The following is a 17,308-nucleotide window of genomic DNA, read 5'->3' as shown; positions in this document are numbered from 1 at the left end:
ACACAACCCAGTTAAATCATGTTCACTTTGACATACTTTGAGAATATCATGACTGCAGTGATACTGTACAAGTTTAAAATTTTCAAAATAATAGTAGTAGTTCATTTAGAGGTGTTCGCTCTGCTATTCTCTGAGATACACTCTTCCACAGTGCTTCTTTGTCCCTTCATCCCTAACCAGTCACAGCAGACGGCTGCTCCTCTGTGAAGCTGGCTGTGCTGGAGGTTTCTTCCTGTTAAAAGGGAGGTTTTCCTTCCCACTGCTGCCAAGTTATTGCTCATAGGGGATCATCTGTTTGCTGGGGTTTACCTGTATTATTGTACTGTCTTTACCATACAATATAAAGATTCTTGTGATTTGGTGATATATAAATAAAGTTGAATTGAATTGAATTGAATTGAATTGAATTGAATGTATGGTTAAACAGTTGCAATGCTTTTTATCCACTATCATCATATTTTTTTTGTTCTTATTATTATTTTGTGTTTTTTATGCAATAAATTGAAAACCTCACTGGACTGCTCGATTGCAGTACATGTGTGTACTCCGTGCAGGGATAAAACATGCATTTCCAAATGGGATCAGTAAATAGTTGCCTGGCTTAATGTCTGCGTTCACAGCTAGACCAGTGGATAATTCATACAAATCTAATGGCTCATCATTTATCTATAATTGACAACGGTCTACTTTCAGAAAAAAAAATAGCATGAATGGCTCTCATTTACATAATTATTTCAGACCTATATTTAGTTCTTTGTCCCATTGGCACAAATTACAGCTGAGACTCTTGAGTATTGTTGAGTAAGTTCACACATCTGCATTGGTGGGTCATGTGAGACTATATTTTCCTTTTTTTTAAGCATTAAAGTAAAAATGTTCTTGCTGTACATCCAGAAAAATGGTGAATGCAGATTGTTCTCACACGCCTTCTTCCTCTGCTTTCCGTGTGAACCCCCTCTGTCTGCTGTCAGGCAGTAAAAATATCAAATATCATCTATTAATATATGTCTGAAAATACTTATTGAGTTTCATCATAATTAGATCAGGTCAAAACTTATACCAAGGCTCAAATGTCTTCTCCTACTCTCTACTCTGCTAATTCACGTTTTCTGAATGCAGTTTTTTATGAGAAAAATGGTTAATAACTATAAAAATCAAATGACTTGAAAGTATATACATTGAAATAAATGTTAAAAACTAATTGGCTTTTATCTCCCAGGAACAGCGCTCATGTGTCCAACTGGTAAGACCTGTTGTTCACAATTGTGCAGATTGAGGTTTTGACTAAACTGTGATGAAAAGAAATAGTCTTTTAAAGGCAAATGACATGGAAATAAATTCAGTGGTTTAATGACGTAAAGACAAAGGTTTGCTGTTGGAGACAGGATTGCCCACTTTCACTGTGAATCAAGCCAAGCAGATCCGATTCTGACCACAAGGTCAAGGTCAAGGTCAGATTTATTTATATAGCACATTTCCAACAGCCGATGCTGCACAAAGTGCTTAGCAATAACAATAAAATTAAAAACTACAGTGTAATACAATAATAACAATAGAAACAATAAAATAGAAGAATTGAAACAATACTAACTAATTCAGATAAATCCAAAATGCTTGGGTCATAATGTGTTAAAAGCCAGAGCGTAAAAGTGTGTCTTTAGTAAAGATTTAAATTGCTCAAGAGTTTGAGCAGATCTAATATTAAAGGGGAGACTATTCCAAAGTCTGGGACCTGCCACAGAGAAGGATCTATCACCACGAGATTTGAGGTTAGTCCGTGGAATGGACAACAATAGTTTTGAACTAGATCTCGTGGGTTTTCCTGGAGCATAGGCAGAGAGGAGCTCTGACAGGTAGGGGGGGGCTCGGGCGTTGAGTGACTTAAAAACAAAAAGTAAGAGTTTAAATTGGATCCTGTAGGGGACAGGGAGCCAGTGTAAAGAGGCTAAAATTGGGGTTATATGCTCTCTCCGTTTGGTACCAGTTAGCAGGCGAGCAGCAGCATTTTGAACCATCTGAAGGCGATGGATGGTGGCATGATCTAGGCCATAATACAATGAATTGCAGTAGTCCAATCTGCAAGTAAGAAAAAGGTGGATGATACGCTCGAAGACGTCAGCCGGAAGGTATGGCTTTATCCTGGCTAGCTGTCTTAGCTGAAAAAAACAAGACTGAACTACTGCACTCACCTGCTTATTCAATTTAAAAGAACCATCAATGTAAACTCCGAGGTTTTTTACATGTGTTTTACAATACGAGGAGAGGGTACCCAACGTGCTGTCGATATGATTGAAATTGCCAAAAATGACAACCTCAGTTTTGTTTTCGTTTAGCTGTAGAAAATTTAATGATAACCACTGTTTAACGTCGTCAAGGCAGTGTAATAAGAGCTGCGGTTGATCTGATCCTGATTTTAAAGGTAGATAAATCTGTAGATCATCCGCAAAGCAATGAAATGAAATGCTGTACCGCGAGAAGATGGAGCCCAATGGCAGCAAATAGAGTGCGAAGAGGGCGGGACCCAAAATAGAGCCTTGAGGAACGCCGTATTTAAGAGGAGCTAATTTGGAGTTGTGGGGGCCCATATTGACATAAAAGAACCTTTCTGTCAAGTAGGAGCGAAACCACTGAAGGGCAGATCCTTTTAGGCCAGCATGCGATTCTAGCCGTGATAACAGGATGTCGTGGTCAACTGTGTCAAAAGCTGCTGACAAGTCCAACAGTAAAAGGGCAGCAGGGCTGCCAGAATCCATAGTTAAGAGAATATCGTTAAAAATCCTTAAAAGTGCTGTCTCAGTGCTATGTAATGATTTAAAACCAGATTGAAATTTTTCTGAGATCATATTAAAATCGAAGTGTGCCTGCAACTGTAGATAGACCACTTTCTCCAAAACTTTAGATAGAAAAGGAAGCTTTGAGATGGGCCTGTAATTGGACAGAACAGTTGGGTCCAGGTTTTGTTTTTTAAGAAGAGGCTGAACTACAGCTTGTTTGAAGCATAGTGGGACGCAGCCTGTAGTAAGGGACGTATTAATCAATTTCAGAATAAAAGGGCCAACAATATTAAAAGTGTTTTTGAGCAGACTCGGGGGAAGAGAATCAGAGGGGCAGTGTGATGATCTTAGGCCACTAACTATCGCGGTCAGGTCCTTAAGGGAGACGGGATCAAACTGCTCTAAGACAGCTGAACACACAGGTGGAGGGCTTTGAACTGAGACAACAGACAACGAAACAAGGGCCCTAATTGATAAGATCTTGTTATTGAAAAATGCTAAAAAATCATCGCACATACTTGGTGAAGAAGTAATTCCAGGATTATCACATAAACTAAAAAAGCGATTAAGAATGTTAAAAAGTACCTGAGGCCTATGACCGTTTGCTGATACTAAGTTTGAGACAAATTGTGTTTTTGCAGTTTTTACAGCTTCTTGATAAGCAGAGAGACGAGTCCTTAAAATCTGTAAGGAAACATACAATCTGTCCTTTTTCCATCTCCTTTCAGCGCGTCTGTAGTCGCGTCTGAGGGAGCGGGTGTAATCGTTCAACCACGGTTCTGATGAATTCTTAGCGCGCACAGTTCTGAATGGTGCAATAGAGTCCAAGATATAAGTGCAAGTAGAATGAAGAATAGCCGAAAGGTCCTCAACATTTTTACAATTGGAGTTCAATATTCCAGAGTCCATAAAGGCAGCAGAAAAGGCAGGTGCTGTTAGTACATTAAGCGCTCGCTTTTTGCGCAGTGGGGCGTTCGACTTGTCCATCGAGCAGCGCAGTGTTAGAGTGAACAACACAGGAAGATGATCGGAAATGCGTAATTCGGATATATCCGTGATGCACACTTCCAACCCGTGGGAAAGCACCAAGTCCAGTGTGTGACCTTTTTCGTGCGTGGGACCAGAAACCCACTGGGTCAAGTTAAAGGAATCAATAATATTTAAAAAGTCCTTGACCAAAAATTTCGAATCACAACAGACATGAATATTAAAATCGCCAAGGATCAAAAAGCTGTCGTATTTAAGAGCGATTCCAGCCATAAAATCAGAAAACTCTTTGATAAAATCCTTATTAAACTTGGGAGGGCGATATATAAGGGCACACAGCAGAGGCGCAGCAGGATTAAGGTGTAACTCAAACAGCTGGAGTTCAAAACTAGAAAATGAGTCATGCTGTAATATTTGATGGCAATGAAATCGAGGATTGAACACAGTGGCTAGGCCTCCCCCCCTGCCAGAGGACCGAGGGAGGCTGAAGAATGAGAAATTGGGAGGAACCAGTTCCGAAAACGCTACAGACTCACCGGGTTGGAGCCATGTTTCCGTCAGAAATAGAAAGTCCAACTGTTGTGACTTTATGAAGTCGTTTAATACAAACGTCTTGTTTGCTAATGATCTTACATTTAGCAAAGCCATTTGGAATGTGTAGATCCTAGCATCGGACGCTCCAGCTCGGTTAAGTGTGCGAAGATTTCTGTGGTCCACACCGCATCCACGGGTCCGAGGCCGCTTAGGAAAATAAAAAGCTGAGGACGAGGGATCAAGTGACGTGGAAGTTCCAGGGACAATAGGCAGGATCCATCTCGAGATGCACTCTGCTGGTCCAGTAGTTCCGCGAGAAGCGCGGAGAACAGCTCGGAGTTTGATGAGTGTACCAGCCCGCTTTCCTCGTTTCCTCGGACGCTTTTTCCAGGACGTTGTGAAGGTGTGTTGACACAAGTAGGCCGGGATACAGGGCTCTAGGAGTGGTGGAGGAGGCCCATAAGCATTTCCTACCACCGATTGTTTAAGAGCGAGGTCATATGAAGCTTTGATTTCAAGGAGTAACTGGCGATTATACACACGCAGAGCGAGAGCATTTTGGGATAGAAAGGAGAAGGATAAGGCTAGCCAAAGCCAAAGCAAAGTTAGCAGGGTTAGCGGACGTGTCGCCGTTCATACTGCTGGCGCCATCTTGCCCATTCCAAGAAGATTTAAGGATGCATGTATCAGACCCTACGGCGCCTTTAACTGCAACAGTAGTTTAATGATCCAGTCACGTAAGGCCACAAACACACATATAGTCTTATATCTGCTTTTGCTGATAGACTTAATGTATAATGATGGGCAGACTTTCCAAATAGTGAAAACAACAAGTCATACACACATTAGAAATGTTTGGCAAGGTCTGGCTAGATTGTGGATTTTTGCTTTAATATTTATATCTCCAAGGTATTCAGCTGATTCTCTAAAATGGCTTTGTATTTATTGGCCGTTTTTAAAACCCTGCAGAACACCGACTGGTCCAAATGACTCCTACGAGATGGCTGCTCATACCATGACAGATCCACCTCCATGTTTAACACCTGGCAAAAGACACTGTGGGTTGAGTTATTATTTTTTTATTTTTTTTATTTGGCTGTCTCCAAACAAAAACAGGCCCAGATAGAAGACAAAGGCAAATTGTCAATTAATGTTACTTTTGCATTGTTCAGGGTTTTTTTTTATTTATTTATTTGTTTTACCATTAAATATTGTAGATCTATTGAGCAGTACATGGTTACAATTGAACAAATGCAATGTTTTCAGGAAAAGTGTCTTGACCACTTTCAGGCTTTCAGAGTTGTCTTTCTTTTTTGTTTTGTTTTCTTAGACTTCCCCTATTTCAAATTATGTAATTTTGTAGTTTTGTGATCAGATCTACTATCCAGGCTTGGCATATTTCAGATGCCTTATGTTGTTTGGAAAACTCAGCAAGTGACTGGCTCTGTTTCACACAGGAGATGCCTTTATTTTTAGCTTTCAAGAGCACGAAATAAATGTATAATTCGGTTGTTGTTTTACTATAGTCCATTCATTTGCATTCAGCTCACACATAGCAGAGGAGATATTTTTGCCATTCAATAATGAAAATTTAAATCAACTACATTAAGAAAAGAAGAGACTGTGAGTTATTTGAAAGCTTTATAAACTGTGGCAATTTGAAAATATAAATAAAATCCAAAACAGTGAGAAAAAATAGAGAAAATCGTGAACTGACACAGTCAAAAAAACTGGGGGGATGAATGTTGAAAAGTACTACTAGCAATACTGTTTTTACAGTGTTTTTTTTAAAGGTCTGGTATTTTGTTATGAAGCACTTTGTGATATTTGTCTTTAAAAGTGCTACAGAAATAAGAAATAAAATCGAAATAAAATTTTACTTAACTCAAACATACTAAAGTAATTTGATGATCGTCCTTGATTCCTGATTCGTTCCTGATTTGGTGATTGGTTAATTGGTTTGAAAATTTCTACAACTTAAGTCCAACAAGGTGAAGATGCTGCTATTAGAGGAGATGAAGAGAGGCCAAACATCTTGGCAGGTTAGAAAGTAAAGCAGTGAATATTTGTACCTGTACGTTTATTATTATTATTATTATTATTATTATTATTAATAATAAAGCTTGTTTGTTTTGTTATTTTCTTTTTGGGGGTTTTGTCAGCCAATATTTTCAACATGTTGTTTCAGCTCTAAGTATCCTGTGCTTCATTCATCTGATGTTCTCCTTTGATTTGCCTTCCTCAGATCAACAGGAGTTCCATCTCGAGAGAAACAGAAGACAGCTTTGTCACAGGTCTATGTCAGAGTTTTTGGTACAGAGAGCAGACAGTCATTGGATCCGAGCTCTTGTTCTCTGGCAGTATATCAGACTCAGTCCATGGTTAAACAGTGGGATTTTAGAGAAATATTCAATGCCTAAGCTTCAAAATGTAATACTGTGAGGTCTTTTTCATTAGTTGAATGTGATGCATAGAAAGGAGGAGCTAAGTGGTCATTTGCCTCAGTTTAACTTGCTTTCTGATGGTCATTAAAATTGTTTTTCATTATGTTTTCTTTCTCTCTTTTTAAAATATATATTACTTCAGTTTCTCTGCGCGAGCTTTCCCCTGCATCATCACTGGGAAATGAGTTTCAGATGGTTGGTATAAATGCAGCATATTGTCAGACCATATAACGCTCAGTTTGCCATCAGGAAGTCCAATTAAGGTCCCCTGTTTGCATGCATTAGACCCATGTAATACACGGTGCACTATCTCACAGTCCATTAGAGACTAGCTCTCACGTGAGTGCCAAATGCAATCACAGTGTTCTCTCTAAAATCCAACGAAGCAGTGAGATATAAAACCCACATAATTTGCAACACTTTGTGGGTGATGAAGCAACAGCTTTCAAAATGAGTACCCCCACCGCCACCCTCCCCTTCCATGCCTGCGCTGGGAACAGTTTCATGGTAAATATCATGGGAAGGCTTCACGATCATCTCATTGGCTCAGAAGTCAGAGACCCCATCATATAAAACGAGAGCGACTGGTCTAACAGCCCTTTCCCACTGGCGAGGGTAGTGGATCACACTTGGGCTCCAACTGTCGGGAAAATACCTTTTACGCACAGAGTGTCTGGAAAGGTTGAGCGAGTCCGCGCGCCAGCGATCAGAATTTTTGAAGCGAAACAGTCATACAGCCAACAGGTGGGTTTACTCGGCTGCAGCTGTGCAGCGCAGCGGGACTTAACTTGGCTTTATCTGGTGGAGAAAAGTTATTTAGACTCGTCTTTGCGCATGCATTTTTAATATTACTTTGAATATTTGCGTTTTTGGTGATTTAAATGACTGCGGAGTGATGAAAAAATAGTTAAACTTAATGAAAACGTTTTTTTTCGCATTGTTCGTTTAAATTATCTAGATGAAATTTAATTTTAGCTCGTGTTCTCACTAATTCCACATTCATTAAAGTCTTCTTTGTAGCTGGTTAGATAAGCGTTTTTTTTTTAATTGTTTTGTTTTAATGCTACTTCTGGTTTAAAGGTTTAGTCATCATTTCACTCACCCGCTGAATCTGAAGCGTATTTTTCTACTGAGGTGTAAAGGGCAAAACAAATTTGATCTAGGGTTAATGTCTTCTGGGAACCCACGTTTGAACTCCGATCAATGGATGCGTTTCTTTTGATTCTATCTGCCTTTTCTGTGCATCACTCTTCTCTTAATAGAAAAACTGTTAGCTGGGGCGTCTGAGTAGGCATGTGGCTACTGGAGAAGCTCCGCAGTGGGACTCAATCCCAGCCTCCGCAGACAATAGAGGCCATTCCTGTTTCTGTGTATGCCAATGTACTCACTCCAGAGAAGATTCCCGATTTCTTCATCCCACCCAAACTTATCTGCTGCCCCCCAGAAGAATCTGTCACCCCAGAAACTCAGCACTGCTCCAAAATCAGACCCTCAGCCTCTGACCATGCCATCTGCAGCCAGAGCCCCAGAGCTAGGAGCGGCAAGAACCCCTGCAGCCCTCGCCTCTTTTCCCGCAATCTCCAGAAATCAGCCAACCGCCACATCATCCAGATAGAGAGCGCTGATGAGCCTGGTGCTGGATCTATGGACAGGGTCGGTATTGATGTAAACACTAATGCTGACCCACAGTCACAGACTGCAATGTCTCTGCCATATGTCCCAAAGGCTCAGACCTCCTATGGCTTTTCCACCCTGATGGAGTCTCCTCATACCCGACGCAAGGAGAGCCTTTTCCACAGCGACCCCAGCAGCCCTCTCACCTCCCCAAACTCCCAGAGGCGCTCCCAAGGGGGAACCCTACTGGCCCCGGCTGACCCCAACCCCTACCGCTATTTCAGCGGTGGTGAGAGTGACACCTGTTCCTCAGCCGAGTCATCTCCCTTTAACTCACCTCTCCTTTCCCGATCTGCCTCTCTCCTGCGCTCTATTACACAGGAGACACAAGCCAAGGTGAGGACTTGTGCTCTATATGCTCATGTATGGCCACGATGTATAATTCAAAATCATCAGTGAGTGTGTAACAGTTTTTTCCTCCTAGTTTGATTCAGCTAGTGGCTTATTTCTGTATGTTTACAGTAGCTTTTCCTCTCTCCCCCAAGGTGTCTCGTGCCAAACGCTCCCTGGCACGCCACAGTTCCCTCTCCACTGATGAATGCAGCTCAGCAGACAACAGCCCCAACATGCAGCGCCGCCGAATGCGCTGCCCTCCCTCTCCCGCCTTCCGTGGATGTAAAAGCGGTGGCTTGAGGGGAGCAGCGGCATCGGACCTCTGTCAGCGCGAGCACACTATAAACCTCAACAAGGGGGGGAAACTGAGGCTGAGCACTCACTATGACAGGGAGGCAGCCCGGCTGAGGGTGCGCGTGCTCGCAGCTGAGGCCCTTTACGACAGGCAGACAGACCTTAAAAGCATCAACTGCTGCGTAGCACTCTACCTGAATCCTGGTAAGAAGCAGAAACAAAGGAGCACCATCATTAAGAACAGCAGGAATCCGGTGTTCAATGAAGACTTTTTTTTCGATGCTCTGCCTCAGGCACAGGTAAAGACTCTGGCCTTGAAAGTAAAGGTAGTGAACAAAGGAACCAGCCTGAAGAGAGATGTGCTTCTTGGAGAAAGAGAAGTGCTGCTCAGTGAGCTGCTCGCAGGCCTCTAGGGAGCCTCTGTCAAGACTGGCGGACACGAGCTGGTCCACACCTTGAGGGCCCCCAGTCTTTTTATCCCACCTCGCCCTTCTGACAAATACTGGACAGGAGCAAGCACACAGATGACAAGGAAGATGTTTCTTCCACACTGGGTTATATATGCGCACAGAAAAAAATGAAGGTCTCTGTTAAAGTCTCGCTTTGCCAATTCTTCAAATTCAAAATTAGGGGCAGCCCACAATAACCTATAGGCTTATCAGTGAAGTGACTATGTGAACAGTGGGGCTGTGATCCTCGTTTGTGCGTATTTCTCTTTGAGTATTGAGTTACAAACAGTTTTACTCTCACCGATGAGCGTTGTATTGTGGCTCAGTGTCATATCAGTTGGTATGCAATCTTGTTTAAGTTGGAGCTGCTTATTGTTTCGTAATGAATGCGGTGATATTATCTGTAAGCTTTTGCACGTCACTGTGGAAATTAATAATGGCTCTGTGTGCTTGAGAGAATTTATATATAGGGAAGATATTCGATTTTAATTGCTAGTAAATGTAATGTTGATATGAGTGTTGTTTTGTGATATGCTTTTGAACTCACGAATAAAAACCATGCTAGGGCTTTTGTCTCGCCTTGCACTTTTTGTCTGTGGTTTTTGTCTTTGAATTAATCCCCAGGATCACATGAAATCCCCAGAAATGATAATAAACCTCTCATTTTCTCACTCGAGTTTTAAATTATTGCAAACAACCCTCAGGTGGGGTCTTCTGAGCCAGGCACAAGCTGGGTGTCATTTGTGAGCCTTTTGATTCCAAATACCCCCCCAACCCCAATATTGTTTCTGTGTGCATTCAAAATCCCTGTTTAATTTTAAAAGCATGTTTCCTATTCAGTCCTCCAGTGAGTTTCAAATAGTTATTAAGAAGGCTGGTGTTAATCACAGTTACTGGCACACACTGTCTTTCTCTGGAAATAATCCGTCTGCACAGGGAGGTTAGGTCTCGATTTATGAGTTCAACATTTGGGTTGACAAGTGGAAATGTATTTGTGCTACTATAGGATAATAAAAAAAAATGTAGAAGACACACTGCAATCCACACTTGTACATTTGGCAGACATACATGGCAGAAGTCCCACTACTAAAAAAGAAAAAGAAAAAACGTGGACTTTTGCCTCCTCTGCTGGTGCAACAGCAGAATGACATGCAAGTGAGCTAAATCATCAAAACGTCACTTCATTTTTATAAAATAAGTGCTGAGACAGCCTTTGTTTCAATCACCACCTGCCCCCCGATATATCAGGCAGACAGTTTGGTGACCCAGAGCAGAAAATAATCCAGGATTTCATTAAAAATGTAAAAACTTGGGAGACGACGCTCAAGTTTGTGCACAAGAGTGATGACCCCTATTTCTTCACTGATATAAGCCTGTGGGAAACATTCATCTGTAAGCTAAAAGGAGATGCATTTCCTACAAACTCAAGAGCAGAGCGATAAAACTGAAAGAAAATTAAGTGTGTTAGCTGCCGTAGTGGTAATACTCAAGAAGGGAAATTATGAAACTTGAACCATCTAATAACCTCCTAACTGGAAAAAAAAATCCAGAGCTCAACAACAGCCTACACAATCAAATGAAGATGAAGAGTTTTTTTGTTTTTAACTTGAGGTAATCAAAAGCAGAAATTAAAAGTCCTGATTGTTTCTGTGAGTGCAGTTGTTGGTTTGAGGTTTGCGGGTCTCGCTGGAAAATCTTCTCACACATGCATAAAGACATTTCCACACGGCAACCAGGGTCCATCAAAAATCTCCTTATTCATTAACAGACTGTTTGCAGCACAGTCAGATGGTTTTTAAAAAAAATATTCAGCTCTGACGACTTAAAAAACAAACAAACACTTATGTAAGCATAAAAGCTTTAATTAATTTGACCAAATAATGTCTCCCCCCCCCCAAATTTTACTTTTATGATTTCATGAGACAGACTGGAAATGATATTTTTAAGAGGCTTTAAAAGAGAAGCACAGTGGAAGCTTTTATTTGCATTCAGACTGTGTTTCCTCTTCATGTTTTACTGTATGCAAGGACTGAAAATGACTGCCGTGTAGCAGCATTTATCCTCTGAATTCATTTAATGTTTTAACCATCAGCTATAGCAACTCTCCATGCCACAGTGTATTTATACATATGTTATATGTTTCCAGTTTCCACTTTACAAATAAGATAAAGTCATATGAAGCACGTAGGCTACAGATTTTGGCACTGAACATTTAAGTCAATATTCTGGCCCCTGGCGTTGAGTAGGAGGACAGAGTGATGTGACCTAACAACTGTTGGGCTCAGTGGTGTAGGTTTCCAGCTCCTTACTGTTTTCATTTGGATTTTTTTTTTTAACTAAAAATGAATCTCATCCCTGCTGTCAAATTTAAAACTGTGTTATCCCCATAACATTAACCTAAGTAATAATCTTCCAAAGTAATATGTAGTCATATGGCAAGTAGGGGATGATGGTGACTGTTTGCTCACAGTGCAGGAGGCCTCGCTGCCTGTGAGATAGGATTCTGTCATTTGATTATTCGGTGATAATCATTAGATTTAGAATATTATGCTATTTAATTCAGACTGACTGAAACTCCTGATTTGAATTAAGAGCTGGTAGGATTCATGCACATTCAAAATGTGCATGCAGACAGTCACAGTTTGGCACGACGCAGCTGTCTAAAGGAGGAGAATCCAACATTTCAGCTGCCTGCAACAGGAGTTTTTTGTTTATCTGTTTTGTTTATTTTTATTGTTATTTATTTATTTTTCATCGTTTTTTCTCAAAACTGACCTAAGATACATATCTTAAGGGATGAACTAGAGAACAAATTTTAAATGGTCTCTTTTGGTGCTTTGTTGCTCTCAGACTGTCACAAAAACAACAACTACTTTGACTGACTCTATGAAAAATGCATAAGAAGATCTCACAGAGGTAACAAGGTGAGCCCCAGGGAACTTTCAGGCACAAATGTGACATCTGGGCAGGATGTGCAGGGTGTCCTTAAAATGTTTGAGGAAACCAGACCAAGTGGAGGACGAAAGAACTATTTACAGCAAATGAACAGTATCTGAAAGTCATATTCTTAAGAAGCAGAAAGAAAATCCAGCAATGACCTGACACAGAACCTGAGAGATGCGTCTGATCCTTTGGTTCATCCACCTGCTGTTCAATGACACATCATCACGAGGACTCAGTGGTTGGCTGTCAAGAAGCCATTCTTAAGGAAGGGAAACAGGGGGAAGGCTGACGTACGCCAGATCGCACCTGGACTGAAAATCAGTGGCAACAGGTCTGATGGAGTGATGAATGCATATTTGCATCCAAATTTCCCTTCTTTATTTTTTTTTGTTCAAATCATCATTAATATGTATGAAGAAGACATCAATAAAACATGGAGAACGATTTTCATCCACCATGTAATACCACATGGAAAGAAACTGATTGGTGCCAATTTTATTTTTTAGCGTGACAACGAACCAAAACATCCGGATAAGAGCTTTGATTGTTCTATTCCTGAATACTACTTAAAGAAATTGAAAGAAAGCTCAATTAAGGCTGAGTTGAAAAGCAAAACAAATATTGATTCTGTTCGAAGTTTTGTTTGTTTTTGTATATATACTTTTTCCTCGCAAAATATAAAGAAATGAAGGGCGGCTCGAGGCTTCTGCACAGTACTGTATAATAACGGTGTACAGTTTTGTGAGACTAAACTATATATCAAACACAGCATATGTTCTACCAGCGGGTGGATTACACCGACTTTTATTATAAGTAGCCGCTACCGTTTTCATTACAACTCTTTTCGGGTATACTTGCTTTGTAAGCGCGGAATCAGCTGGAAACACTGCGCTTTGTTGGTGCGATCGCCACAACAAACGAACCCATCAGCTGGCAGCTCTTTAACTGACACACATCACGGGAAATGTAGTTTATCTTCCAGGAAACGCCTCCTGCTCTTGAGAACTGGAAATTCCCCCAACACTACATCACCCACAATGCCTCACCGTCATCGTAAACATAGACCTGTCAAACAACATAGACGCCATCTTGACAGCACCCTCAAAATGGCAGAAAGATGTGAGCTAGAAACCGAGTCCAAACTAAGATCTCAGCGCTCTGCTATTTAAAACCAGTCGGCGCCGTTTTTCCCCAACCGCGGGTGGTTATGGAGTTGGAGCCCAGCGAGGCAGCACAGAGCCTGTAACATGGATATATCGACGGCGGTTTTCAACGCGGCCAGAGATGGTAAGCTGAAACTTATCCAGAAGTTGCTGAGCAACAAAAGTCCAGAGGAGCTGGAGGCTTTGGCTGAGGAGAAAACACAGGGGGGAACCCCTTTGCTGATAGCCTCTCGATACGGACATTTAGAGGTGGTGGACTACCTCCTTGAACATTGTAAAGCGAATGTTGAACTCGGGGGTTCGGTGAACTTTGACGGCGAGACCATCGAGGGGGCTCCGCCGCTCTGGGCGGCTTCGGCAGCCGGTCACCTCCTTGTGGTGAAGACGCTACTGAAACACGGTGCCTCAGTAAACAATGCAACACTAACTAACTCAACGCCGCTCCGAGCTGCCTGCTTCGACGGTCACCTGGAGATCGTCCGCTACCTGGTGGAGCACAGAGCCGACATGGAGGTCGCCAACCGCCACGGCCACACCTGCCTCATGATCTCCTGCTATAAGGGCCACAAGGAGATAGCCAAGTTCCTCCTGGATCGCGGTGCGGATGTTAACCGCAAGAGTGTGAAAGGAAACACTGCCCTACACGACTGTGCCGAGTCAGGTAGTCTGGACATCATGAAGATGCTGCTGAAGTGCAGTGCCCGCATGGAGAGAGACGGATACGGGATGACCCCGCTCCTGGCCGCAAGCGTGACGGGTCACACCAACATAGTGGAGTACCTCGCCCACCAGCCTCGTACCTCCAGAGAGGAGCGCATTGATGCACTTGAACTCCTAGGGGCTACTTTTGTGGACAAAAAGCGTGATCTGTTGGGCGCCATGAGGTACTGGAGGAGGGCGATGGAGCTGAGGCAGCCAGGGGAAAAGACCGGTTCTCTTGCCAAGCCCCCACCCGGTCCCCCGATCCCCGCCTATGGCTGCGCACAGGAGGTGTGCACTGCAGAGGAACTCGAGGCTTTGATCACCGACCCGGACGAAATGAGGATGCAGGCCCTGTTGATTCGCGAGCGCATCCTGGGCCCGTCCCATCCAGACACGTCTTATTACATCCGCTATAGGGGAGCTGTGTACGCTGACTCGGGCAACTTTGAGCGCTGCATAAGTCTGTGGAAGTACGCTTTAGACATGCAGCAAAGCAACCTGGACCCTCTCAGTCCCATGACAGCCTCAAGTTTCCTGTCTTTTGCAGAGCTCTTCTCGTTTGTTCTTCAAGACCGGGCAAAAGGCTCGCTGTCAACACGCATCACCTTCCATGATCTCATGACTGTGTTGGGCAAAAGCGTGAGGGAGGTAGAGAGAGCTGTGGCACAGAGGGATAATCCCCCAGAAGCTCCTCAGTTCACCAAAGCCCTCTCCATCATCCTCCACCTCATCTTTCTACTGGAGAAGCTCGAGTGCAGCCCGGAGCAGGAGCACCAGAAGAAGCACACGGTGTACCGACTTCTAAAGCTGAACCCCCGAGGGCGGAGCGGCTTCACCCCCCTGCACATGGCCGTAGACAAGGAAACGACATCTGTCGGCCGCTACCCAGTAGGCCGCTTCCCCTCCCAGGCGGTGGCTGCACTGCTCCTAGAGTGCGGCGCGGACGTTGATTCGCGGGACTGTGAGAACAACACACCGCTGCACATTGCTGCTAACAACGGTTGTCCGGAGATTATAGCGCTCCTCATGAAGGCTGGAGCTCACTTCGATGCCACAAATGCACAGAGGAAGACGGCCTACGAGCTGTTGGATGAGCACAGCAGCGGGCACCCGGCCCTCTACCCGCTAAACTACGTCACCCTTCAGTGCCTGGCAGCACGTGCAATCGAAAAGCACAGACTGCCCTACAGGGGACTCATCTCTGAAGAGATGGAGGCTTTCATTGAGCTGCACTGACTTCCACTTCTGCATCAACCGCCCCCTTCTAATGAAGAGGCATCCCAGCAACTACTCTTCCCGTTCTCGCCTATTCTTTACTGTGACCTGACACAAACTATTCTTTTGGGGGTTTTTTTGCTCGACACAAGTCTCCTCTTGACTTCTGCTCCACTGCTGACTGTAACCAACGTTTTTATCAGACCAAACCAATAGCAATAAACATCCAACCTCTGGGCTTAAGTGTCTGCCAGAGGTCTGGTCAGTTGTTGCTTTATTCTAACACAGACTTTTAAGGTGATTGTTGGTTTCCACTGCTACTTAATGCCGGGTGAAACGTTAACATCATATAGACTCTATTGCGTCTCCTCTCAGTGTCTCCTTCTAAAACAAACAAGCAAAAAGGGAGCGGTACAAGCTGATGGGGGTTTGTGTGGGTTTGCTAGTGGCTGAAGTGTATGAGAAATGGGCTCGTTTTTACTGACACAAAGCATCTGATCAAAGTAGCCAGATAACATGCATGAAAATGAAGTGTGACTGTGGTAGCTCACTTGTTGTTTAGCAGATTCATTCAGAAAGGAAATATTTGAACAAACTCAACGAGTCGCTGGCATTTTTTTTTCTTTTCTTTGTGCCTGGTTCTACTTGTTCGCATTCGGTGTACCATCTGTTATGTTTCTCTGACGCTGGGAAGGTGTTGAAAGTACTGTGCCAAATGTTCCGTTACAAACTGTAAACCGGTGGCAAAATGGCAAAAGCAATGAATGTTTTCTTCCTGATTACAAGCAAAAGTAATAATATGAAGTTACAGACATGAACCTCTGAGCTTGAGGAGAACATTGACTGGACTGTGACAGTATTTTGTCAGCCTGCTGCACCGTCTGACTTAGTAAAAAAAAAAAAAAAAGAGACAGGTGCCATTATTTAACACTCCCCAGTCTCCAAACAAGATAACCTATGCAGTTGTTAATATTATTCCAAAAATTGTGAAGCTAAAAGTCGCTGCATGAACACGATTTACATGTTGTTTTTGTTTTTTGGGGGTTTTTTCCCCTCTGTTGTACATGTTCATCCTAATATGATGACTTAAATGATTGGGGCTGCTTCTTTAACAATAATTTGGTATCTTCTGAATATTTAAATCTAAGAATGTTTTGTTAATTTCTACTTATTTCTGAATGAACAGTTTCTAACAGAGCCTGACGCGTACCTGCGTGCCTCCTCCCAGGATTATGAAATCCACAAGAAAGACATCCAAGTTAATGCAAAAGAAGCAGCCTCATGACGTTTGCGGGGACAACGACGGACCTTTGAGCGCGCTCTCGTCGCTATAAAAAAAGGCACAAATCAACTGTCGAGGATCATGTGTTGGTTTTTGCCTTGCAGTGAATTTTCCCTTTAACATCAGATGCAGTTCACAGAAAACAAAAAGGAACAGATGGCTCTTTGGCCATTCCTGCATCTCAGTCTTATATTTAGTTGTTTTTCTTGTGTTTTCAGCAATATTTTATTTGTCAGTCTGTGTTAAGCACCACTAAAAAGTTGAAATACACACTGAAGAGGCTCTGGAAGATCCTAAACACCTTATATTCAGGCTCTAAACTGTCGCTGCCTTTGTCTTTCCCAGCAGATTTGCGATAACTCAAGATTAAAAGTGTGTTGGAGATGCCTGAATAAAATTCAGTATCACAACAGAATCCCTGTATGTCGGCTCAGCGTTCCTGTGGCTCTTGTCTGTGTGCAAAAATGTGAATGAGAGTTGTTCTTGACTTAGGCTGGAAAGCTGGAAATGAATC

General features: G+C 42.7%; 2 protein-coding genes and 1 long non-coding RNA gene across 3 annotated transcripts; all 3 read left to right on the top strand.

Moving 5' to 3' along the window:
- The first annotated feature begins 4,350 nt into the window (after positions 1–4,350).
- On the top strand, positions 4,351–6,885 carry LOC147308592 (uncharacterized). The gene is made up of 3 exons (XR_015126227.1): positions 4,351–4,698; positions 5,265–5,353; positions 6,541–6,885. It is a non-coding gene; the product is annotated as an uncharacterized LOC147308592 (long non-coding RNA).
- A 311-nt stretch (positions 6,886–7,196) lies between these two features.
- LOC147308591 (C2 calcium-dependent domain-containing protein 4C-like) lies at positions 7,197–10,151 on the top strand. Its single transcript, XM_086271428.1, has 3 exons — positions 7,197–7,483; positions 8,002–8,749; positions 8,899–10,151. The coding sequence occupies exons 2-3, from the start codon at positions 8,033–8,035 to the stop codon at positions 9,451–9,453; spliced, it is 1,272 nt and encodes a 423-aa protein (XP_086127554.1). The 5' UTR covers positions 7,197–7,483; positions 8,002–8,032; the 3' UTR covers positions 9,454–10,151.
- A 3,304-nt stretch (positions 10,152–13,455) lies between these two features.
- Positions 13,456–15,777, top strand: fem1a (fem-1 homolog a). The gene has a single exon (XM_086272162.1). The coding sequence runs from the start codon at positions 13,680–13,682 to the stop codon at positions 15,531–15,533; it is 1,854 nt and encodes a 617-aa protein (XP_086128288.1). The 5' UTR covers positions 13,456–13,679; the 3' UTR covers positions 15,534–15,777.
- The last annotated feature ends 1,531 nt before the right edge of the window (positions 15,778–17,308 follow it).

Source organism: Aulonocara sp. 'chitande type north' Nkhata Bay, linkage group LG18 (genome assembly GCF_057382095.1).
Source record: "Aulonocara sp. 'chitande type north' Nkhata Bay isolate Kocher_YH1m ecotype deep benthic linkage group LG18, A_spYH_male_GT1.1, whole genome shotgun sequence".
Taxonomy (NCBI): Eukaryota; Metazoa; Chordata; class Actinopteri; order Cichliformes; family Cichlidae; genus Aulonocara; species Aulonocara sp. 'chitande type north' Nkhata Bay.
The sequence above is the reverse complement of the archived record's forward strand: the minus strand, read 5'-3'. Positions and strand labels throughout refer to the sequence as shown.

Bases quoted from the DNA above. Each gene is read 5' to 3' on its own strand.
- LOC147308591 (XM_086271428.1), top strand. From the start codon at position 8,033: ATGTGGCTACTGGAGAAGCTCCGCAGTGGGACTCAATCCCAGCCTCCG. The intron at 8,750-8,898 runs GTGAGGACTTGT...CTCTCCCCCAAG, and splicing joins CACAGGAGACACAAGCCAAG to GTGTCTCGTGCCAAACGCTC.
- fem1a (XM_086272162.1), top strand. From the start codon at position 13,680: ATGGATATATCGACGGCGGTTTTCAACGCGGCCAGAGATGGTAAGCTG.